Here is a 26,978-nt window from a genome sequence, read left to right as displayed (position 1 = left end):
CAACATTTTATATAATTAATGATTAGATAGTTTTCTTTGCTTTTCTTAATAATTTTACAGTTTTGTGCAAGTAAGATGTAATTTGAAATAGAAAGAAAAATTTATTGGATAACAGGTATTCGGGATTAAGTGGGAAATTTAGATATTTATTTTCCAAGGAGATGAATCATGGTGCAGCATTATTAATTAAAGATAGAAAAGACTTTCTGGGTAGTAAATTTTTTTTTTATTCCATGTAAATGAAAAGAATAGAATTATATACATATATAAGTAATCTGAATAGAGAAATTTTGATAATGTTTTATTGATAAACCGCGTATGTAAAAGTAAGAAGCTAAATTTTACTATCATTATTGGAATAATACTAGCATGGATATATTTTAAAACATTTTTATAAAGAATATCAACTTGTTTTCTTTGGTTAAAAATTAAGAAATTGTTATAATAATTATAATATTTGGAACCAGTGAGTGAAATTAAGAAAAATGTGTTATCTATGTTTATATAGTAAATTGATGTGTAATTCTAGGTATTGTGTTGCAAATATCTATAGTACTTGAGGTTTGAATATTAGAGTAGAATGTTTAAATGTAAATGTAGATTTATTTTTTTCTTATTCTCATTGATCGCAACAGTTGCTAGTTTTTAGTTTTCAGATTGCCAATTGATTTGTAAACAGCATCAATAACAATCTTACGACGGGCACTTATCGTAGTATCTGGTGACTGTTTGGCGATCAACAAAGCGTGCTTGGCACGTGTGGCCTCTTCTCCCAAGAGGGTTACTGTATTTTAGGAGTTGCATGTTAGCCTCGGAAGACAACGGTTCTCGATTTTTGCTATGCTGTAGGAGCGATGTACGGCTCTGAGTTTAATATCATGCTTTAAATGTTATTATTAATAAATGTTTCTTTCATTTTGTTAAACGGTGCCTTATTCAACCACAAAGCTATCACAACTATTTTTATACAAATTTTGGTATTAACATTAATTTATGAAACACATTAAAATGTAATTTAAATTTATATATATATATATTTTTAATTTTGGAAAGGAGGGGGAAGGGGATGATCATCTGGCAATGGTATGCATCCTTTCCGCTGATTTATTCATTGGAGAAGAAATAAACCAATTAAATTTAAGATGACATTTGGCTTATATTTAATTGGAAGGGGTTAAAATATTTGTATTATGGGAAGTTTTATTAAAATTTATAGACCCATGATTATTTAAAGTTTCAGAAAAAGTGCATGACAAATTAAAAATGTATTAAAAGTATTAGCACAAACTAAACTAGGTGTTAATAGTACTAGAACCTTCAACCTGAAAACCAAATTTTTCAGGATGAAGAAACGAAGTTATCTTATTATTTGGAGAATTTTTGAAAATAAAATTATTTTAATTTTGTACTTTCTATTCCAAAAGTTGAACTTATCATAGTTCACAAGATTTTCTTTATTCAGAAGCATGGAATATTGCAAAAATATTTCTAATCTTGTCACATGGAGAGCCATCTCTAGAAAAGAGCATCTCTGTTTATAAAGAGATTGACAATTCAATAGATTCTTCTTATATTTCTCAGTGTGCCATATGAGATTTCATAGTTTTTTGAACTATTCTCAGCATTGAAATTACAAAAGAAATGAGATAAGCAATTTTTTTTCTCTTAATTAAATCCAGAAATGCAAAGATGAAGGAAAAAATTATTAAGAAATTGATTATGTTTTTTTCCTTTCAAAGCAATATTGAAAATAGAGTAAAAATGCAATAATCTGCATACTTTGAGAGCAAGTGTTGTGTGGGTTACAGGTTATTTCTTTCCCAGTTTTGTTCCCATTCTAATTTTTACATTAATATTGGAATGTTTGCATTGACTATGAAAACATACCCATTTGATTTAGTATGATTAATGGATTGTTTGAAGGAAGACTTTCCACCTTTTCTGATAACCCAGAGTGGCTTATCATCATTTTGATGCCTTTGATACAGTTTTGTTTCATGCTTTTTAGCTATGGTTTTTGTTTGTTGTACTGGATTGGTTAGCTTTATGTGACATTGTATTGTTTATATATTTTTAAGCAGTAGCAATCATGTGAATTACATCTTTTATAGGGAATTAAATATTGTGATCAGACTTCAATGAATTTTGCATAAATGAATTGCTATTTATATTTAAATTTTTGAATAATTTCTTGGTCCATAGGCTGGATCAAAGCTGTTATATCTGGTGAAAAATATATTATAAGGTTCCTCAGTATGAGTTCAGGGGCATGAATTTGATAAGAATTGCTACACATTAAAGTTGTTTTTTCAAAATTATTTTTAACAAACTGATACAGTGATAACTGATACAGTGTGAAAACTATTTTGAATTGCTCTGAGTTATCCATGCATTTGATTTAGCTTCATACATTACTGGCAAATCAAAGTTATCTAAGTTTAAATGTTGTAAGCTTTTTATGTTTCTGTATAATAAAAAATTAAAGCATATGATCCCTAGAAGTATTATCACGAAATAAAATAGTTAACAATGAAAACTTTTTCTTTGAAACCTTTGATGTAGAAATTCTTTATTGGCATCTTTATTGGTGAATTTTAATTCAAATAAAATTTCTTGATTTATGGATGTCATGCTTTATTTCTGTATTACAAAGCCATCTGTCTGAAAAACAAAAAGTTATCTTTTGGCAAATTCATTTCATGGTGAAATGTTTTAGCTTTCTTTATTGGCATAGATCCTCTTATAGGCATACCATCAGATCTGTTTGCACTGGACCATTTATACAGTTCGCTATCCAATTGATTAAGTTTCTTTCTTTGTGTGTATTTTTGCCAAATATTGACATTTTTCAAAGTAGCAGACTTACAGGAGATTTTTTTAGTTTTTCTTTCTGCTTTTGATATAAAATATAGGAGATCCAGTATTATATTCTTCCAATAACACTTCTGTTCTGATAATTTTCTAATCAAATAATAATTTAGATTTTGATGAATAATTAAAATCATACGTTTTTATTTTCTTTTATGAACATATCTATTTAGTTTTAAAATATTTTAAATAGATGGAAATACTAAAAACAATTGATATATAAGCACAAATTGTTTCCCTTTATTTAGTATTGTTGCTTTGAAACAACTTGTGATTTCTATGGCTGTTGTTGGAGATCTGAACCTTCAGATGCCTATTATTTGTTATTGCTCTTATTCAACGTCAAGTTATGTTTAGTAATGAGCACCTGTTGTCTTAGTTTTTTGAAGATGTAGAAGTATATATTGGATTAGTCATACTGATTATATTGGCCATACTGGATAAGTACTGGATTGGTCAGCTGAAAGCCATGACCTTAATTTATTATAGTTTCTTTGAGGTTACTTTGAGCATTGGACTAGAATGATATATGTAACTTCTGTGCCAGAAATTGCATTATGATTGCAATTTCAGAGAAAGTAAGGAGTAATATGCTTCCTTTTTACCAGATGAATCTCATCAAAAGTAGGTCACGAAATGCAATACTGGCTAAGTTGTGAAAACTTTTAATTATTTTGGTATTGGCATCTGGAAACCTTTCTTCTCGGTAGGTTGATTTAATGTGATAAAGCATACAAAGACTGTTTAGAGTGATATTTGTGTAGCTAACTCTGAGAATAGAGAAATGACATGTATTTGCATTCTAGTTGAGAAAAAATATGAGAAGTATCCAGTATAGGACTAAAATTTTAGTATTTTGTGTTACAGGTTTAAGAAAGAACAACAATCAAATTTTTTTCTTATGTGCAAATTCAATAATTCTACCATTCCTTCTGAAGCTATTTAATTTCATACAAATTGCTATAATAGAAAAAATATGTAGTGTTTTTAATGATCAACTTTGCTACTTTTTATAGTTATGTTGGAGTATTTTAATTCTTATTTTTAGATGCTGTTCTTCAAATTGCTATTGATAACAGTAGGCATATACTGTATGCAAGATTTGAAAAAGGTTCCATACAAGTAAGGTTTTATTTATTTTTTTTTCCTTACATTTATAAGTTTTGTTTATGCTTTGTACATACTAGTATGTGTGCATCCAAAAAGTGCATAATGCCACTGCATACATCATGTGAACATTTTTTCTTGAAGTGACTCGAAGGCATATGAGTGCCGAATTACAGTTACAGTGAACATCAATTACAGTTATTCAATTACTATATCTATTATAGTGATACAGGAATTGGACCAGAATGTGACCAAGCTTGGTGACTTTTGGCGATTTTTTGCTAAATGTGGCAACAAAATTTAGTTGCCAAAACTTTTGCCAGCGTGGCGATATTTTGCCAATTTAGCGAGATAGCTATTTACCGACTGTTAAATATATTTGCCCCTGTATTCTTAATTTTCCGGCAAGCCTCGCTACTTTCGATTTTCATGTTATATTACACAAAAGAAATATAATAATTTCACATATAATTATGCTAACATCATCTATCTCTATGCAAAATTCATAACAATATGGTATTTACCTTTATCTGAGCATATAATTCTATCATTTCAAATCTTAATCCAGGCAACAAATAGCGAATTCTTGTTTCCTTTTTCAGTATTTTTTTGCATCATTCAGTTTACCATCGTATTTTCCCCCTCTTTATAATGATTGTGACCATTTTATAAAAAAAGCCATTGTTTTCTGATGCATTTTTCTTCTACTAACAATCATTTTCCAAAAATATTTACTCTTAGCTGCTGAGCATTTTACATGCAGCCATTTCGAAATTTGGAAATACTTTTCATAATGGTAAAATAGCATTAATCAAATATCATTTGGTCCCTTTTTATTGGATGACATTTTCAGTAACATAGAAGTATTTTGCTTGAGGTAAAAAATATGTTCATATGATTTCAAGAACATAATTTATCAACTCCAAAAAGTGATTTAATTTCTTATGATACTATTTGTGAATTATTTTCATATCATGCCAAAAGAATTTTGTAATAGTTCTTTTTAGACAATAAATCAGAATAGTAAAATGAATTTTCTCTTTAAGAAAACGCATTTTGACCTCATATTTCAATGTGTAAAATGCCCAAACTTCACATTCATGGAACTAAATAATTTTCAGTAGAAGTATATAAATGTTAGGTTAATTTAAAATGTAAGTATATATTTTAAAATCTTTCATAAATCTAATTTACATTTCAGAACAATTTATTGAAAATATATATCAGAGTAATTGTACTTGTGAACTGTTAAGGCCTGTCCATTCGAGTACACTCGCAACATAGTTGCCACTATCTTTTTTCCACCGGTGTAAATTCGCGTTACCCAGAAGGCATAAAACTGAGTTCACTCATGTTCAGCTTTTTCACCCACGACGTGAACGAACAGCCAATAGCTGACTGTGTTCTTATCACATGTCATAATCGGGAAAAACATCTTGGCTGTCCTTTTCAATATGGCATCAGAATCACATAGCGGTGAGTTTTTGTTTAAAGAGATCATAACTTTTCACAGCAATAAAATCATCAGCATTGTTTGCAGCATCCTCAGATTTCTTAAACCATATATATTGGTAAAAATTTCAAATTCTCTTTAAAGAGAAAAAACTGTATGTTTGGAAAGCAGTTATCCGACCAGTATATCTATATGCTTCACCTGTATGCAACACTGTAATAGTTACCTAAGTAAATTACAATTTCTATGAAATCAAATTCTCTGCCTTACAAAATTCACCTTAATTATTACAAATGCTTACTAATAGAAGTATTTTACTATGTAATCTGTAATTTATTTTACTATGTAATCTGTAACAAGAAGCTCTATAAGTATCTCGATATCAATATCAAATACATAACAAAATAACACTTCTAAAATAAATCAGTTGACTGTGAAAGCATATTCAATAAAATACAGCTACAAAATTTTGAGTACAGTTACAACCTTGGCTAAACAACACTCATTTATTGAATATTTAATTAAATTACCTTTGCAATGACGTGTACTTATTCCATTATTTTTACTAAGAGGCACTGTCTCAAATAGCTGAGTGGTCAGCATGCTGGATTCCAAAGGCAAAGGTCTTGAGTTTGAACCTCACTCGCTGTATATCAGAGCTTTTCTTAGAATTTTGTTTCATCACTAGCTTTTCTCATTTTCAAATGTGTTTCTTATTTAATTATGAATAATTTTATTGTTATTTTATCTATTATTATTATTGTTTTCGATTCTTATTTTATCTATTATTATAGTTTTCAATTCAGTTTAAAAATGTGCACTGTATGTAAAACCATAAACCCATTATGTAATGATATATCTGCATCTCTTAATTAAATTATCTCTTTATTTTTACCTCATTGCATGTTTTATTCCGTTCATAATTTTACATAAACTGTCCAAAATTTGAACCTCATTCTAAATTCAAAAATAAAAAATGTACACTAATAATAAAATTATTTATGTATTAATTTGGCATCATCAAAGTCATCAATCAACTTCCAACTGATAATAAGTATTCTGTTTTAAGCCTGTGAAGATATTTAGAGTCAATAAGAAACAATAAAAAACACAGTTTTATAGATAAGTAATGAATTTAATCACTAAATGTTTGGAATAAAGAATATCACTAGAATTACCAGAAAATTGTAATATTACTTTAATTTTTCAATCATCCTCTGAATATCTTGTATATTTAATGAAAAGAAAAATATCAAGAATTATAGGCACCTTTCCTAAGAAAACTTTTAATAGAATAAATGCAAATGAAAGCTGTTGTTCACATCTGATATTCACAGGACGTAAATATTTTAGCTGTGTTTTAGTTTAATTACAAGCATATTGATTCAGAAATATTATTAAAAAAATTAATACAAAAATTGATAACCTTTCAATTTATAGAAATGAGCAGTCATGCAAAAGTGCCAGAAATAAAAATGTAATACTTTAACATTTTTACACATTTTACATAAAAGGGCATATTTATTTATTTATTTATATACAGAAAAATTACTTCATTTAATCATTTGCTGTGAATGTAATTTTCTCTATAATCCATTAAATTTAAATGCACATCAAATAAACTTTATTGGATGAAATTTTTCTCCTAATTTATGTGTCTTAATATATAGAAAATAATCAACTTATAAAATGCTTTACTTATTGCACAGATTCCTGTACACGTATTCCCATACCACACATAAATAAGCAAGCCAAGGGAGTAGGACAAAGAATTACTAAAAAATAAGAAGTTGATTTTATTATATGGTAGATGGTGTTTCAAATAATTTAATTCTCATTATATACTTTATTCCAAAACAATTTTACGAATCCAATTTATTCCAAAACAATTTTATCAGTCAGTTTTTATGTGCATAAAAACTGATTTGTGCATATAATACCTGTTTAATCTTCCTATCCTGAGTTGTTAAATTGCTTAATAAACAAAATTTCACAATAAAACAAACCGAGTCTGACATTCTTCTGACTAGACTACGAAACCGCAGATGAAACACTTTGCGCTTGCAACCATCTATGAGTGTCACATAATTTTTATCTTCAACAATTCTATTGGCTAAACACAGAATTCGCTCATGTCTCCATTTGGGTGACTTTTCACCGCCGACGTGCGTTTTGTTGTGTGATTTGTGCTGCTAGTGTAGTCATGTGGATGCATCTTTACAGTAGTTTAAAAAATACAGCAATTTAAAATCAGTATCCAGAGCTAAAAATAAATATGATTAAAAATTTCTGTGTTTCTGCAAACATTCTAAGATATCTGTTTAAGTATTTATTCCATGCTAAAAGAAATTATTTGCAAAATAGGTTATAGTAATTTCTTTAAAAGTTATTCATGAGTTCTTACCAAATTACTTTTTTTTGGGGGGGGAAGAAATTCTTTTTCATAAGTAAACTTTTCGCATGCACAAAACTTGTGGCTAAAAGCTTTTCAGCATTTAACAATTTGATATGAAAACTGGTCAAGGTTGTAATTTATGACCTTCACACCTTGTAACATCGTTCTCTAACGATGTGCATTTCCCCACTACCCATTTAAGCATGACAAGAGATTGGGGGATATTCGAGAAGGAAAATGTGAGGCAGAAAAAATTATTTGTGACAAATTCGGATCCATTGTGAGCTGACAGAATTTTCCGTGTGTACCAAATTAGAAACCCATCTTTCAATACGAGATTTTACGCCCTTAATGCTGAGAGAGTTTATATAAATATGACTTACTGCACAGTACTATGTTTCATGCCATCGATGTACTAAATAAAAACAGAAAACAAATTAAAACTGTTGAAGTTAAAATATTTAATTTTCAAGCCTTAAATGTAAAAAACAGTGTTCTTATATGATGTAATTGATATTTTTCAGTAATTAATTAAAACACATTTTTAAAAATACTATTTTCATCAGTACTTGTTACATAGGTAATGAAAAAAAGTTTTTACTACAGAAATGTACAGTGTAATGAAAACAGCTAATATGCAGATTTTTTGACTATGGATACCAGTAGGACATAGTTAACTCTTCGTTGAAAATCGGCAAGATAGGTCATTTGTAATATTTCATTTGCTAAATAATATGAAGTTGTTTCAAGAGGACAAAAATATGAAATTGGGAGATTTAAAAAAAAAAATAAACTGTCATTAACTTAATTATATAAAAAATTTATTTATTTCAGTTTTTTATTTTTATACTTTTATTAAATAATGTGGTTTGCTGTTGTGTTTTAATAACATTCCTATTCATGTTTTTTTGTTGAAATTAGGGTAACATTACATATTACAGGTATTAATATTATGTTATCAGTTTTGAATTAAGAATGAATTTCATATTCTAATTTACTTTACGATTTTTATTGAGTATTATTCATATTGTTTCTTTCAGGTGTTTGATTTAGGAAAAGATGGTAAACAAATGAGCAAAGTGTGCACATTACATCAGCATGCTATGGTTCAACAGGCATCTGCTAGTGCATGGTAAGTTCATGAAAAACTGTATTTCTCTTGGTTTTCATTCTGTCAAATTTTATGTTCGAGATGAAATGATACTATTTTATTGCATTTAGTTGTTATATCTTGAACTATGCAGTTGAAAAATTTTGTAGTCTTTATATTAAATATTACTTTTTGTATTAAGAAAACATTTGTAAATCTATATTACCATCTAATTTATGTCAAAATATGCTGATTTTACTTGCTTATTTTGTTTTAATCATGTACTTCTTCAAATACTGTATAGGTTCCTTGCAGTGTTTAAAATGCTTGATGATTAAAAAGCTAACAAGTAAAATGATAATTTGATGATAAAAATATGACATTCAATAATCCTGAATTGCCATGTTTCATGTTGCAGTATATCTGTTTTGTTACTTAAGACTAGCTGACAATAAAAGCTAACAATTTAAATTAAACAAAACATACTTTGTTCTTTTTTTTTTTCATACATGTGATATTATTATGTTGTATTTTATATCATCGCACTAAGTACCTTCATTATTGTCTGTGCTTATGTTTGGTTGCTTGATTATCAGAAGTGTATGTAAAATGCTGAAAAGTTAAGAGAATTTTTCCTCTTTTTTTTTTTTTTTTTTTTTTTTTTTTTTTTTTTTTTTTTTTTTTAAGTGTATTTGATTGTAGATGTTTTGCTATTAGACATTCATTATTTTTTTAATCAGCTAAAACCTTAAATATATCAGCAATTGTTCCTAAAATAATCTACTACTTTAAGTTCCTGTGGGAAATGTTTTGTTACATGAAACCTTTGATACATAAATCTAAGAGTTAATAAGTTAATTAATTATATATGTAAAAATTAAAAAGTACACATCTTTTTTTTTATTTTTATAAGGTAAAGCTATATATTGTGAATAATATTAAATATTTTAATGTGCATAAAATAAACGAGATTAATCTCTAGCATTTTTTTTAAACATTAAAATGCAATATCAGAATCATCCTCTGGGGAAAAGGTGTGGGAAAAATAGATGACTGCATTAAAATAAGTAAATGCAACAAGGAGGGAAAGCATTGCAAAGATAAAAAGCAAAGAAAATTGTAGAATATGGACTTGGAATTAAAGGCAGGAATTTTGTTAAAAGTTCGTGATCATTTTATTATATGTTATAAAGAGAAGCTGGTAAACTACACCTTTACCAAAAGTTTCAAACTTGCTTTTGTCATTTATTCGTAGTTGATTTGTAACATGTATTCTTTTAGCACCATCGACAAAAAGAATTTTTATCCTGTTGTTCATATTAGTGCCATTGAAGCTAATGAATCAAAGCATGTTCATCTCATTGCTGTAACTCAGTCTGGTAATTTTTTTCCCCTTCTAAGCATGAATTGTATTTATTATATTTTAAGAAAAAATTAACAAAATTGATTTTTTCTTTCAGGAATGATTTTAGGATTTTTTTCATAATAGGAAGTTATGATGTGTATTTTTAAAAAGCAGTCATGTAGTTTCTTTCTCTCCAGTATTTATAGTTATTTAACCATTTGACTGCTACGTTGCGCAAAAGCGCTGCATTAATTTGTCTCGAAAACTGCGCTGCGAGTTTCAGTGTGTCTTTATTGCTTCGTGGGTGTGAACGTACGTAGTCTGACCTTACGCATACTTTTTAACACAAATGCATTCTAAAATAACTAACTGCGTTGCAGTTTTCGAGACAAAGGAATGCAGCGCTTTTGCGCTGCGTAGCAGTCAAACGGTTAAAATTATATATAATTTGTACTGAATTAGTCACACTTAGTTTGCATGAATTATGCAAACTAAATGTGACCAGAATAGATTTGGATAATTAATTTTCATATTTAAAAAATTGCTGTGTCTAGTTAACAAGTCGTTCATACTTAATGAAATTTATTTCAGTATTATTTTTCAGTGAGTAGGCAGGCATATAGAAACAGTTGGGATTTTGGCAATTCTGGATTTAAGATCCACGTTTTAAGTTTAGTAAGATGGCACATAGACATTACAATATTAGGATTTCACTTTTTTAGATTAGATAGAAAAATGTTAACATTGTTCATAGCAATGCAACTGGTGTGGTCGCAATCAGAATTTAGTGCAGCAAAAATTCTAGAATTTAGAAGAGCACCGAGTGGCAAAAATTAGGAATGACTGAATTATTAGAATTTAGGAAAGGCTCTGGGCAGGTACAGACATGAGCAGAACACCAGAAATTCACCAGTGGAGGTATACAGGTATAGTCTTGCTGCTCTAACTGTGCAGTTCAACCCCAAATTTGAGGGAGAACATCACAGATAACCTGTGCTTGCAAAAATTCTTGTCTGTCCACGATTCAAACCTGAGCCCATCAGTATAGTATTCAGAATCACTAACCACTATGCAGACAGGCTGGGCAAGGAATTTTTTAGAATTTGAAAAGATACCAGGCAGCAGATTTAGGACTAACAGTAGATTGCAACAAGTGGCGAAATGCCTAGCAAACCTATTGCTGGCACTGCCCTCCCAAACCCCTTGAATACGAAAGTGGGATCCTGGCCAGCATCTATAACATGAATCAATGCATTGTTATTGGCTACCATGTGACTCCCTAGCCAGCATGTGTTGAAAAGTGACGTGTAGAAGTTATTTGGGGGGGATGATATTTATGACACACCTGCCACCTTTTGTCATTATATTTTTCCTTCCTACACTTGGTAATAAAGATTTTTTTTTTTTAAATTTATTTTTGGCTACTGGGGAAGAGATCCCATGTACTGTAGTCATAATATTTGATTTTCTTATGTTATTACCAGCATCTAGTGTATCTGTTTTTACCTTTTTTTAACCATAATTATTCATTTACCTTTTGTTAAAAGCACATTTTCCCCCCCTTTTGAGATATAATTAGAAATGACTAGTAAGCCCCCAATTTTCTAGCGAATAGAATAATGTTTGAAATTAAAATGACCAACCGACATACTGTCCAGTGTTCAGCCCTTATATTCAGTCCCCAATAATCTGTCTCAAATAATTTTTTTGATGTGTTAATACTGATGCTAACTCGTCGAGTGCATGGGGAGAATTAAAATTTTTGGATGGCTCTATGGTCTTCGGATTATTTTTGATTAATTTCATTTTTGAAAACATTAACATCGATCAGTTGAGTACGTCCACCCTACACTCATTTTTTTCTCTTCACTTTTAAGTCATATTAACCAAGATGCTGATGTCATTGCTAACGATGGAAGTAACACTGAAGTAGGCAACTCATGCCATAAAGCTCATTCATCCTGATGATGCCCATTAACGGTTCTCATTTCTTTTACTTTAGCCATGCTTTTTTCTTAATTATTTGGTCTTTCTTAACGAAGTTGGGGAGGTAATTGCTGTTTTCAGCAAAGGTACTGCGTAAGCCATTGCCTTGGTCCTTGGTACGAAGTTGTTCATCTGGATGTTTGAGCTTGGTCCTTGTATAATATCTTAAAAATAACATCAAATCATAAAATTAATTTGTAATAATAACATTTATAACATCTTTCTGTGAAATCTTACATTTCACAATTTTAAGTATCTAAAAATAACATCATACTGGTTTTCCAAAATAAAAATTTAAAAAGTTAAGATTCCTTTTTAAATTGCTTTATAAATTGTTCCCATCCACAGTTTCAAAACAAAAAATATTTAAATTTAACATTTTAATATTTCTATATTTTCATAATATTTCATGTAAACTTTGTGAATAAATATGACAGAAGAGCAAAAAAATTAACCAAAAGTTTGGGACCTTTTTTACAACTTCAAGAAGTAACAATTTTTACAGGTAAGATACCGGGAGCAAATTCAGATATCTACATCACCTGGATATTTTTGTCAGTTTACATTCCAAATATAAATAAGTTTAGTGAATATATATAAAAAAGTAGGCAACGCTTAACATTATACTGATTAGCTGATTGCATCCACATTTATTTGTTTTTCTAATATAAGATATGCTGTAAAATATATTTTCCTCTCCAGAACCAAAATAGAAAGCTGATTGAATAAAAGTGAGAAATCTGAATGAAGATAAAAATCTGAGCTCGAGATCAGTGCCAAACAATCAAACTTTTAAGAGGTGTGAGACCACATGATCCGACACTACGGAAATAACAGTTTCCCCAGTAATATCTTCAATTGATTTTACAAAAGTCATAATTTCAAGATTAGTATTAAAGGAGCATAATGGACTGCATTGTGCAACAAAAACAACTCAATTTTAGAATAATCATCAATCAATGATTCTTCAGCTCTTGATATCATCATCAATCATAATGAATCAGAAAACTTAAATTACATCTGTAAAACTGATAGAATGTGACTTATTCATTCTGCAAAATTTACCATCCAGAGCAGGTAAGAAAAATACACTCAAACTTTACTCTAGAGACATCTCTAAAAAACTTGCAAGAACTCTGTCTTTGGGCAAGTGAAGATACCTTTGAAAGTTATCCAGCTAATTAATTGCTGCTTCAATGCAAACATCTGATTTTTAATTTATATTTGTGATATTTTTATTGTGTTATTTATGATTATTATACTTTTCGTATTTAATCTACGTTAGAATCCATTCTTGCAGTTCATGACTATGAACATAAACCAAGCAATACACAACCAAAAATCAAGTATTTAGTCACCATCATGCTGAAAAGCTGAAGTTCAAATATTGATCCAGAATTGACTTCATTCCAATAAAGACTGCTCTTAGGGATAATAATTTACATTATATGATAGTGCATTGAATTCTGAACCAGAATCTAGCTCAAATGTCACCATAAAATGGTAATTTAAATCATCTTTTCCTACTGATTTCATTGAATTGAATCCAAAATTCTCTGATGCAGTGTCAGAGAATCTCCGATCTTCATCCATTCCTGAGTAAACAGATTCAGAAATCCATATTCATCCTTGTATGAGTCTTTTTATATCTCATGAGTGCTAAATGCACAAGAGCATCAGTTTTTACTTCTGTGTATTTCAAATATAGTGTTAGCAATCTATCATTGAATAAAATACACAATTTTCTGTAAAAACAACATAAAAAAAAAAAACCCAATTATAGGTAAATATTACCAATAAACCTACTTGCTTTCTTTTAGTAGGCAAGCAGTTTTATTTACCTCTGGAGATCTGCCATCTGCTTAACCAAAATGGCAAATAAAGATTCTAATGTCACAAATGACATATAGCCAGTTGTTTATGCAGCCTTAAATATTGAGCAAAATACATGGGTATATTCAGCTATAAGCTTACAGAATAATCAGACAGGGAATTCCTCTAAACATGTGGAACTTCTATCTCAGAATCAGTACAATCAGAATCCAAGCTTTCATGATAATCATAATTGTTTGTAAAAAGTTGGGTGCATGGCTTTTACTCAGTTTAATACCAAGATTGGCTATTGTTTTTATCATAAAATGTTATAGCTGGTGTTCATAAACATACTTCCCAGGTATCTGTCAAAAAACTAAATTTGGCTGCTATTCTGTAACAAGTCTTGGAAACTAGAAAAGCAACACTTGCTTCAAATGGGTTACATGCTTACCATCATATAAACAATGTACTTCTTCATGATGTAGGTACTGACATTTCCTGTATTCTCATGCTTAAAAAAAATATATATATATATATATAAGCATATGACATTTAAATATTCAGTTTGATTTTGATTTCAGATAAAAGCTTAGATGGAATTTTATAATTGCAGATGTTTTGATTCGTATGAGCAGTATTATAAGCGCAGATTTTCTCATTCATACTGGTTTTACTGGTAAATTTATGCATTAAAAAATGCCCTACACATTGTCAATTCTTGCTGCTGCTGGGAAATTAGAGCATAATACTCACTTTAAGAATGTTTTTGACCGTCCTAAATACCAGAACAATTTCCTGAACTATCATATTTACTTGAAAATAAGAACCCTGTTTTTATGCTATATTTTTGTTCTAAAGTTTGGTAAGGCCCTATAATTGGGTAGTTTAATAAAGGAAAGTGCAGAATGAGATTGGAAGTGTTTAATTATCATACTACATAGCATAGTTATGTTGTATACATACTTAATAAACCACTCAGGTAATTACCGGATATATATAAACTGCACAGCTTCTAATTATAATAGCCATGTGTAGTTAAGCAATTTAAATTTAGGTCTGCATCAACTGCACTGTCTACTGACAGAAGTGAAAACAAATAGGCATTAGTGGATCATTATTTTTTTAATAATTTTTCAGTCTGTATTATAGCAAAATGTTATTTCAATAAGTAACTTACCTTTCATTCTAACCAGAAACAAATTAATTGCAATCAGAACCATTTCAAATATTAATTTATGTTTTTTATTTCTTAAAAAAGTAAGGGGTCCTTTTTTTTTGACTGAATATGGTAAATAATCTTGTCATACATAGCAAATCAATCAAATGCATTCATTATATATGAAGTAAAGGACAACCATTTCACTCCAAAGCAAGATGATTTCGACTGGAAGTTTCAATAGGAAGAAAAAGGGGGAGATTAAATATATATTAGAGCAGTGAATTTGTTGACTTTCTGAAATTATTTTGTCATCATGCATTGAAGAGAAGGCATGCAGGCATTAGATTATTTGGAGATTACAGAGCATTTAATGATATTACAGTTATGATTGATAATCTGTTACACATATGCAATATTTCTTTCAGTCCTTTAATGACAAAACAATGTTTTCTAAGTTAAATATTCCATGTGCAATCATAATTATTCCTTTTAGTTTTGAGTTTCTGTGTTTAAATTTTGGGCTGGAAAGTGTTCTTTAACCCGCGAGAGCGTGCGTTGGGCCCTGTGAGGCCCGGTCTTTACAAAAGCATAATACAAAAATTTCCCCTTTGGTGAAATTTTTTGACCTTCTCAGTAGCTGCGTTTAAGGCTATGTACTTGTCATTCACAAGCATTTCTGGAATTTAACCCTTCATCTTTTCTCAGAAACTGAGAAACCGGGCTTCCAATGCACGAGGAGCACCCTCACATTGAATTTTAAAATTGTGAAAGAGATCAGGCAGTTGCAAAAAGATCTTGCTATTTGAACTATGATGATGAAATGAAAAGACTACAGAAACTATTAGCTGAAGTGTCGACTGATGAAGATACAGTTAATGAAGAGGACGAAGAAATAGTTGGTGAAGAACAGTTTAGTGATCACCAATCAAATTCTGAAAAGGCTAGATTCAAGCGATAAATCTAGTAATGAATTAAGTAACTTTGTGTCCGTCAGCGAAATCTTGGCAAATATGATGTGACAAAATGGTATAAAAAAGAACCAAGACTTTCTGTGAGAACTCTTGCTCACAACATTGGGAGAAAATTGCTCGGAAATGTTTATGAAGCAAAATTTGTGTCCTCCCCTATGAATTCTTGGCAACTGCTTATGGATAAAATAATAGTAAAAATTCTAGTAGATTGTGCAAACATTTATATCAAATACATCGCCGTCAAATTTGAAAGTCAGAGATATGCTCAATCCACAAATATTACAGAAATCAGAGCATTTATCAGTTTTCTTTATTTTGAAGGACTCCACAAGGCTTCTCACATAAATGTTCTCGACCTTTAGGTGACTGACGGAACAGTGCTTGACATTTTTCATCGAACGATGTCTAACAAACGTTTTTTATTTGTGATGAGATGTTTGAGATTTGATGACATAAGAGATTGCTTTTCTAGAAGGGAAATAAATAAACTGGCTCTGATAAGATATGCCTTTGAAAAGTTCGTTGAAAATTGCAAAAAAGTTTACAGTTTTGGCGTAACGGACCGAAAATCACAAATTTGCTGCGCTATGTGTGAGAAAAATGTTTGTGGTAAACACAGCACGATTATTTGCAAAAAAATGTGAAATGTAAGTTTTATTTTGAAATTATTGCTGTAAAAATTTAATATTGCATAAATTAGTACTAAATTTCATTTGCGCTCAAAAAGATATCAGTTTAATTTTTGTTGTTAATGATAAATACTTTCAGTCTTAAAATTGTTTTAAAATACAATTTTATTAGACTTGTTAAATTAAAAGTATATTTCTATATTTTATACACTCTGTTTTTATTATTTAAATGTTTTTCTTCAATTACACAAGCAATTTTATTTTTGTTTTGTTAAGAAAAACGCTTTGGGCCTATGGAGCCCAACGCGTGTCCTCGCATAGCTAAAAGTAGCATGCGTCTTCGCAGGTTAAATGTTTAATGCATGAAATATTACAAGGACTAGCTTTCTGTGACATATACTTGGAGAATACTGTCTGAAAATGAAGCATTTGATGTACATGTATACTATTTACTGATATATTTTTCTCCCTCATGTGCCTTAACAGTTTTTCAGCATATAATTTAAAAAAAATCTGATTTATGGTAACAGTGTAAAAAAAGGAAAACTATTTTGTGTAAATGGTAATTTCAAGTGTTCTGTGCAAACTCGTGCTTGGTTGTGAAGTCCTTATTGCACTTTGCACATCAGTGGTTTTAAGATTCAGTGGTAATTCAAGTTTCTCGAATATATGTGGTGGTTCAGCAAAACATAATATCACATAAAATATGAATAAATCAAAATCAGTAATCACCAATCAATAAAATATAAATTGATTTAATTAAATATAATAATATCTCAATCTCAGAATGTCACATCACTGCGTCATCGAGTAACTGAACACTCAATGACTCTCTCAGCACCCTCTAGCATTACACGGGTCTTACCATTCTCCTTGCTTAAACTCCCATGGAGTTTACATTTCAATTTCCAGATATTCAGATAAATTTAAAGTCACTATAATTACACTAAATATTAAATTGGTAAACTATTAAATATGAAATAAAAGTTTTTCAAGTTCATTCAGTATTATTCAGTCTTGAAATGGCAATTTAATGACTTTGTTGATGGCTTGTTGAAGAGCATCTGTAGAGGTCTTATCTTCAACTATTCTGATTAGACCATCAGCACCAGGATACACTTGTTGGATGCGACCCAATGGCCAATGCAAAGGATTGGAATTGGAGTCTTTTAGCAGTACTAGTTGACCAATCTGCACGTATGGCTGCGAACTGCTCCATTTGGCACGATTCTGTAGTTGATTTAGATACTTGTAATGCCACCGATTCCAAAATTTAGCTTGGAGTCTCTGAACTAGTTCCCACCTGAATGAAACGAAAGAGAATCCGAAGCAGTATGTGGTTCAGAAAAGGATAACATAGCATTTCCTGTCAAAAAATGTCCAGGAGTTAAAGGCTGTAAGTCATTCAGATCGGAAGAAAGCTGTGATAGTGGGCGGGAATTCAGAACTGCTTCTATCTGGGTAAGTAAAGTTGTTAACTCTTCAAAATTCATGATAGCTGATTTTGCTACCCTTAACAAAATCTGTTTCACTGATTTTATGTTTGCTTCCCACAGTCCGCCACAGTGAGGAGAAGCTGGTGGGATAAATTTCCATTGGATGCCTTCTTCTGCACTAAATCCTTAAATTGGGTTAGATTTGCTAATATCATTATATGAGTTAAGAATATTTCTCGCACCTTTGAAATTCGTGCCGTTATCGCTCCAGATAACGACTGGCTTGGAACTTCTGGCAATAAATCGTTGTAAACAGGCTAGAAACGCTTCTGTTGTTAACTCAGAAACAACTTCTAAATGCACTGCCTTAGTGCAAAAACAGATAAATAATGCAATATAAGTCACCTTTGACCTTTCAAATTAGGTTTCGTGATTTTAGGTCCTGCGAAATCCAACCCGACCTTCTCGAAAGGTCTAGAAGGCTCTCTCTGTCTTCGACTCTGTCCCTAGGTAGATTACCCATCATCTGGCTTCCCGTTTAATTCTTCGTTCTAAAGCAAGTGATGCATTTATTTATTACTCTTCTAACTCGATCTTGACCAGACGGTATCCAATATGACTGTCTTATTAATGATAATGTAGTCTGTATGCCAGAATGTAAGGATTTTCTATGATAATATTCAATAACTAAATTAGTGAAATGATGAGCCTTTGGCAAGAGTATCTGATGTTTCTGAAATTCAAAAAATTTAGAATACTCGAGTCTTCCTCCTACTCTCAGTACCTCATTTTTGTCAAGAAATACATTCAGAGATATTTTTTTATTTTTTGAAATAGATTGTTAGTTTGTTTTTTAAGCACTTTATTTCCTTTCGAAATTCAATTGACTGTACAAATTTTACTAAAACTTCATTAGCATTAGAAGCACATATGAAGTCTGTTCTTATATCTGGGTTCACTTTACAGTTATTTATAAATCTCAAACATAAAGCAGTTATCCTAATTAATTTACTGAATGAGGAGTATCTTGTGATCAAATCGTTTTCAATTTGGTTATTTTCAACAGTTGCATTTACAACAACTGATTTCTTAAACTCTAACTTATCGACATTTATTTTGGTTTCTTCCTTTGATTTTTAGGAGGATAGCCATGATGTGTTATTCATTGTCAACCAACAGTGTCCATGCCACCAGAGGTGATTATTCTGGAGCTCGTTTAAGGATAAAGCCCTAGAAATCAGATTGGTGGGATTATTCTTTCCCATGCAATGATGCCATTCTTTTGGATTGCTGTATTTTTGTATTTCTTTTATTCTACTCTTCACGAACACCTTATGTCTATTTGGGTCACCTTTGATCCAGTAATAAGCTATTGAGGAATCTGTCCAAAAATATCGAGTAACTGGAAAACTTAGCGCAGTTACGATTTTATTGCTCAATCTTGAAGACAAAAAGTGCACCCATGAGTTCCAATCTAGGAATCGAAAGGGACTTTAACAGAGCCACCCTGCCCTTTGATGCTACAAACCTAGAAATTATATTTCCACCCTTTAATTCTATGTGTAAGTACGCACAACTACCATAAGCTTTCTTAGATGCATCTGAAAAACAGTGTAATTGAATAGTGATTGCGTGACTAGGCAAAGAATTTTGAAAATAATATCGGGGGAATAATTATTTCCCTTACATCTTGAATCTCATCGCACCACTTATTCCAAGCAATTTCTAACTGTTTGGGCAATTTTTCATCCCAGTCTAATCCTAAACACCAAATTTCTTGTATCAAGTACTTAGCTCTAATAGTATATGGTCCTATAAAACCTACTGGATCGAAAAGTCGATCTATCGCTTGTAGTAAGTCTTTTTGTGTTAGTTCTTTTTAAAAGAAATGTTTCCAGATTTCTGGTATCGAAATAAAACGTGTCAGTTTGTTCATTCCAGCCAATTCCCAATACTTTTGAAGCTATCAACTATGTATCTAGAGACTCTTCACCCTGATCTACATTGAAGTTTAAATTCTTTAATTCTTTACTTAGCTCAGGAGAATTGGTTCTCCACTTTCAAAGGTCCATGCTTGCCTCTTTTAGAATGTCTACACTCTCTTTACAAGTCTTTAGAGCCTGTTAAACAGTGACTTGCCCACAAATAAAATCGTTGACATACAATGATTCGTTAAGATGCTTAGAAGTCAGAGGAAATATATCTACGTACCTTTTCAAGTGATGTTTGGTTGTGGCTGCAAGGAGGAACGGGCTAGATCTCACCCCAAATAACACCCTTGTCATCCGAAAAATTTCCAATTTCTTAATTTCATCATCAGTTCCTGGATCTTCTTCCCAAAAGAATCTGGTGTAGTTTCGTTCACTTTCATCTATTTCAATCTGGAGAAAGCCCATCTTAATATCTGCAACAAATGCTATCGGATTCGTTCTAAATCTGATCAAAATAAGAAATAGGTTAGGCATAAAATTAAGCCCCTTGTATAAGCAATCATTCAAAGATAATTGACCTTTCGCATGCGCCGAAGCATCAAGCACAATGCATAATTTGCTTGTAATCTTATCCGTACGTATTACAGATCGATGAGGTAGATAAAATGTATTTTGGTGTAAATTTACTTCATCAACTGGGACAAGTTCAATAATATTCTCTGAGAGATAATTCTTTAGAACAGTGTTATATTCACAAAATAAGGGAGGGCAATTTTTAAAAGATGATTTCAATCTCAAAAATCTTTTCATTGCTGTCTGCTCGTTATTTTCTAATAATGTCTTCATATTTGGTTTCCAGCGCAATTTCACTTTGTATCGCTTATTTTGATATGTAATTCCAGATTCAAATTCACTCATTATACCTTTCTCAGTGGGTTCTATGCCAGCTACTTCTGCCTCGATACCCAAATTCTCTAAATCCCAAAATTCCTTGATTTGATCGGAAATATTGGATTCGTTTACCATAACACTCATTGCAAACATTTCATTTAAGTTCGTGTTTCGTCCTTGCAAACACCACCCAAATATTGTTTCAACTGCAACGAGGGTTTTGCTTAGGCGTGTAATTCGACCAGTGACAATATCATAATGGTAATCTGCACCTATTAGTATTGATATTTCTTTGTTGTTAAATTCATAACAGTCCGCTAGTTGTACGTTTTTTAAACGTCTAAATCATTTCTCAATATTTTTATCGGGAGTCGGTAAATGTGTGCCCGAAATATGTTCTGTCTCCAGTGCTTCAATTTCTATGCATAAATTTGGATCATCTCTATTCTTTAATTTAAGTTTAAATACATTAAATGATTTTGTTTCTGTTTCCTTAGTATCAAATGTGCAAATGGAAAGGCTTTTCTTTCTAACAACTGGAAAGTTAAATCTTTTGGAAATAGCTGATAAAACAAAGGAACGGTGTGAACCATTGTCCAGGAAAATTCTAACAATTTTGCTGCTCTTTTCCATTATCAATTAAGGTTGAACATGTTTGTAACATAGTATTCTTTTTTGCCGATACGATATTCGCCGATACGAGCTTATCGGTTTCTCCTTTTGTAGAAATAATGTGTGGATTATTTAGATTTTGAAAACAGATTGAGACATGGTGAGGTTTACTGCAGATGGGACACAGTTCCTTTTTCAAACATTCTGCAGCTCTATGGTTTGGGGTCAGACAACGGAAACATAGACTTCATGTTTTCAATATATCTCTCTTTTCATTTGCTTAACCCTCTGAACGGCCAGGGTTTTCACTAAGAAAGCACAAATTTCCCAAAACTACTATGAAAACAAATTATTTTTATGATTTTAATGTAAAAACTCTACTGGTATTTCATACCTGGATTTGTTTTCTTTTGATATATTGCCTTAATTTCTTTGACATATTTTAATATGCACGTATATATACTTTCTTACAGACATCACAATAAATATTCTAGGCCTTATATATATGGCCTTGCCGCTTAGATGGTTAAATGTAGAGCATGACTCTGATTTATGACCTTTGTTACAAAGTAAACACATTACATTTTCGACTGACGCCAGGAATCCAGGTGTGTGGGGAGGAGAAAGAATTCTGCCTCTTATGTGGAAGTCTTGAAGAGTTATGTCTAACGGAAGTAGAATTCTTATTTTTTATTTTCTCTTGCGGGGAAAATAACTGCACACTCTGATTCCATGATTTATAATTATTTATTGGAAAGGATCTCTTGTGGCTTCGAATTTCTTTATTAATAAATTGCAAAAGAGTTTTTAAGTCAAATTCTTTGTCATCTTCAATGCGATTAAATTCCAAAACGAATTCTGAAGGAATTAATTTCATTAAAATTGGTGTCAATAGATTTGCATATGATTCGCCTGTAATTCCCAAAGAATCTAAGCTTCTGATCTGCATTTCCGCGTTATCATATAAATTTCGTAATTTTATAACATCTTTAGGATTTTAACCGGAGTTAAATTCAGCAAAACACTCAAATGAGTGTTAATCAAAATGTTTTTATTTCCGAACCTTTCTTTCAATAAATCAAGTGCTTTATCATAATTTTCATCACTTAAAGCAAATCCACTAATACATGCTGCCGCGGTACCACCGAGATAGGATTTCAAATAATTAAATTTATCAACTTTGCTTAATTTAGGATTATTATGAACAGAGCTTTCAAATAAATTTAAAAAATCTAACCAACCAGAATAATTACCATAATGTTTACTAATATGTAATTTAGGCAATTTTATATTTTCAATTTCATTATTTATCAACTGAAACATAGGAATAAAATGAAGCCAACTTTTGTTTAGTTGGATGATATGATTTAAAGTGTGGTGGTCCTATGTTTTCCATGACTATTCCTTGATGAAGAACTAAATTATTTAAAAGCAATAGCTATTGACAGGGGCTTTTCACCCAACATTATTAATCAAGCAGTTAAAAAATTCTCATCTGAACACACTAAAAGGCACACTCTTGTTTTAGGAGATTATAAAAATTATGTTGTCATTCCCTTCTTTCGATCAATTAGCTATAAAGTAGCACATATTTTGCAGAAATTTAACTTTCGGGTCATTTATTCTCCCATCAATAAAATTTCGAGTTCCATACTCAAGGACCCCATTCTGCATATGAATTCCTGGGGTATTTATAGGATTCCTTGCCAGCGTGGTTTAATTTACATTGGCCAAACTAAGAGAGCCTTAAAATTTCCCATCAAGGAACATGAGGCATATGTTAGAAAAAAGGAAACACAGAAGTCTTCTGTTGCTCAACTTTGTTTGGTCCGAAAATCACACTTTCAATTTTTCTGCTGCCAAAATTATTAAAAAAACACCTTCCATTGGAGAACTCGATTTTCTAGAGGCATTTCACATTCAAAAAAATTCTTTCTGTTCTGGTTAACGATCCTAATTCTAATTCAACTTTGCCTTCGGCCTTTAAAGAAATTATGTTTTAGTTCTGATTTCATCAACGGATGGCGCCACTTGATTATTCTTGCCCAGGCTTTCTTATATTATCTAATCATTATTTACTATCTTGTTCATTTGCGGTTTTGCAACTGAGGATGGTGGTTTGGTAAAACCCTCGAAACTAGTCCTGTGAAAATTTCGAAAATATAACGCTGATTTTTGTTGTTTGACTTCTGAATTAGTATAGGCATATATTATTAAAGAGACAAATTTACTATATTAACATATCAAAGAGCTCTGATCTTTGCTTTGAAACACATGTCTAAAAAATGCTACCTCAACTCAAAATGTTAATTGGACTATATTTTGCAATTTCTAATGGATATGCATGCATAAAAGAGACAAATAATATTGTTCCGCAAATAATATTATCTTGCAATTATGAAGTTATTTGTCTTAGTGATTATGAAGAAATTGCTGGTAAAATAAAATTGTTGTTCTTTCCCCGTAAATTCTTTTAACTGAATCTTCTTACAGCATTTCCTTTCACCCAAAATTACTACTAATTAGATATTTTTGAACTGTTTATTAGTCTAGTCTATTAATGGAATTTTCCTCCATTGTATGAGAATACAGAGAGTCTTCATTTGTTTTTGGGAAAATTAATTTTCAGTGCTTTCAGGTTTAGTTTATGTTCTGCATTAAGTAATTAGTTAAAGGAAACATTAATATTTGCAACTTATTACCAATAAAAAGAGTAAACTTCCAAATTCAGAGATATAATTATATTGTGTCTTATCTACTAGAATGACTTTACATTATAAAGCCATTCAGAAAATTAATGTTATAACTACATGCATAAGTTAATGCATCCAGCCATTTGAGCAATGTAAAAATTAGTCTGTAATAATGCATTCCATGCTAAAACACACAAATAGCTGCATTGCAATCAATCAATGGAATTTCTGCGTAACTTCGAAACCTCGTTGTCCCACTACAACTTTGAAAAGGATTCATGCATTGTCTATTAGTTATTGATAGCTTCGGACTGAAGCTCCCTGTTCATGATATTCAAGCTACAGCTGTAATAGAGGCTTTCTGCGTAAACTGCAGCTCTTGCTGCAGGTAGTGTTTCTGTCGTTCAAGGCCATCAATTTGAATTGTGCTTATTTAAGTTACTAAATTTACTAGGTGTATATCGAATAAGCATAACTGTATATCATTAAAAACTTAGATCATAATTAATGTGCAAAATGTAAAATTTTAAAATCTTGTACTTTTGAGATTTTTCCTTTGTAACCTCACGGCAAAGTGTTTTTGATTTCTCTGTTTTATGAGCTTTGTTTCCTTGTTTTTCCTTTTGGGCTGGGCATGTAATTGTTAATTGCAGTAAAAGTTCAGGAAATGCAGGTTAAGCAAATAACTGTGTGTATAAAAAATGCAATTCATGGTAGAAATGCCAAATGAATGGAAAAAGAAGTTTTCAGTCTAAAATAATAAAAAAGGAATCTCCTTGTTATCAACTCATATATCAAAGCCTACATTTAAATAAATAAATAAATAAATAAATAAAAAAATAAAAAAAAATAAAAAAAAAAAAAAAAAAAAGAACATAAAAGTTGACATACTTTTATAGCCAACATTTGCGTGTAAAAGTAAAGTGTATCTGAGTATGAAATTTTGTTGACTCTGAAAATTGGTAGAGGTCAAACTTGCGAAAGCCTGTCTGGCAGAAGTTTGAATGAATCACTCTTCATTTAGTTAAATGATCAACATATACAATTAATGGGTATAAAATATGAAAAGCTTAAATTGCTTGTTATAATTCTTCTGGATGCATTATGCTAGTGTTTATCTGCTTTCAAAGATAGTTTCATATCATGTGCATTGATGCATGGTTTTCTTGATGTCAGAATACTGTACTTTTGAAAATACTCTACTATATTTTAATTATATTTTTCAAAATGTGATGAAAAAATAGATCAGTAGCAATTAACTGATATCGTTCTTTGCAAAAATTAAATCAGTATATTGAGAATTAAGCAGGTTTACATAAAATCAAGGTGAAGATCTTATTGTGTTGTGACAACACAATTATCCATTATTGGTGCTAAATCACACTATTTGAAATAGTTTCTATTTATTCTGCTTTACAGGTCTGTTGTTTACTTAATTTTTCTAATTTAGAAAAAGAGGGGAGATTTTCTTTAATGCAAAAATATTTCACTTAGCTGAATGCCAGATATTTGGGCTCTTACTGTATATACACAATTTATTTTACTGCAACTGCCTGATTAAACAAAATATTCATTTATGTTAGAATTTTTTAAATCACTGAATTTTGTAATTTTTCTGTGTGCTGTTTTAATCCTTTTATTTGATGGTATTTCTTTTGTTTGATTATAAAGCAATTAATTAGTAAAACTTTTCTTTTTTGAATAGGTGTGAGGTTGTACTTCACAACAAATGGTAGTTTTGGGGACAGCAGACCATATATATTATCTCTACTTCATGTCCGTCTTCCTCCTGGTTTCACAGCAAATGCAGCTGTAGCTAGGCCATCAAATGTACACATGGCATATTACAAAAGAGGTAAAAAAAAGATTAGTCATTTCTGATTTTCTGTAAGAGATTTTTTTATTCTATTTATTAAATTAGTCTAATAAGAAACTGCAGACCTTTTCTAGTTTTATATCCCAAGTTTGATGATCTAAGTCAGTGGTCTCCAATTCAAATTGCTTGCAGGCTGAATTTTTTTTAAACATAAAAGCTTTTTTAACAGAACTAATTTTTTAAACTAAGTTTAAAATTTTATTTACTTAAAATCTATAAACAGCAATAATAATGACAACAAGGAAAAAATTACAGTTTACATATATTTTGTATCTGAAATCTAAAGGTATCTGCAAGAAATTTCTATTGGTTAAACTTAATAATACAAACATATTAATAGCTGAATGTTAAATTTTAGGATTGCCATTTATTTTAAATAATTCTGTTGTATTGAGTTAACCACTAAGTACTTTATTTAAACTAAAAATAAACAAATTATAAAACCTTTCCAAATGGAAAAAGATTTGAGTGTAAATAATAATCTGTTATCATTCTTTTATTTACTACATTTTCCTTCAGTGCATATAAAAAAAGATACACATATTTGTATGTAAGTAATTATAAACTTTATTCCATACTACAACTTTCAGCTGTAGCATTTTGTGGCATTTCCATTTTGAACCACTATAACCATACAATTCTTAAGAGTCCTTAAAAGTCCTTAGATTTTTTGGGATCAATTTTTGGTCCTTAAAAGTCCTTAATTTCTGCCAAACTCAGC

General features: G+C 30.6%; 1 protein-coding gene across 2 annotated transcripts in view; it reads left to right on the top strand.

Moving 5' to 3' along the window:
- The window catches only part of Nup154 (nuclear pore complex protein Nup154), a 206,138-nt gene that overhangs the window by 46,362 nt on the left and 132,798 nt on the right, over nt 1-26,978 (top strand). For both annotated transcript variants that reach the window (XM_085820338.1, XM_085820337.1), the window contains exons 9-12: nt 3,917-3,990; nt 8,864-8,955; nt 10,195-10,292; nt 26,087-26,236. In XM_085820338.1, coding sequence (XP_085676464.1) covers nt 3,917-3,990; nt 8,864-8,955; nt 10,195-10,292; nt 26,087-26,236 — 414 coding nt within the window. The remainder of the gene's footprint in view (nt 1-3,916; nt 3,991-8,863; nt 8,956-10,194; nt 10,293-26,086; nt 26,237-26,978) is intronic.

This window comes from Stegodyphus dumicola, chromosome 7, assembly GCF_044657685.1.
Source record: "Stegodyphus dumicola isolate Sdum_Otavi_A_Nest chromosome 7, ASM4465768v1".
NCBI classification, from domain to species: Eukaryota; Metazoa; Arthropoda; class Arachnida; order Araneae; family Eresidae; genus Stegodyphus; species Stegodyphus dumicola.
This window is presented reverse-complemented; position numbering and strand designations above follow the sequence as displayed.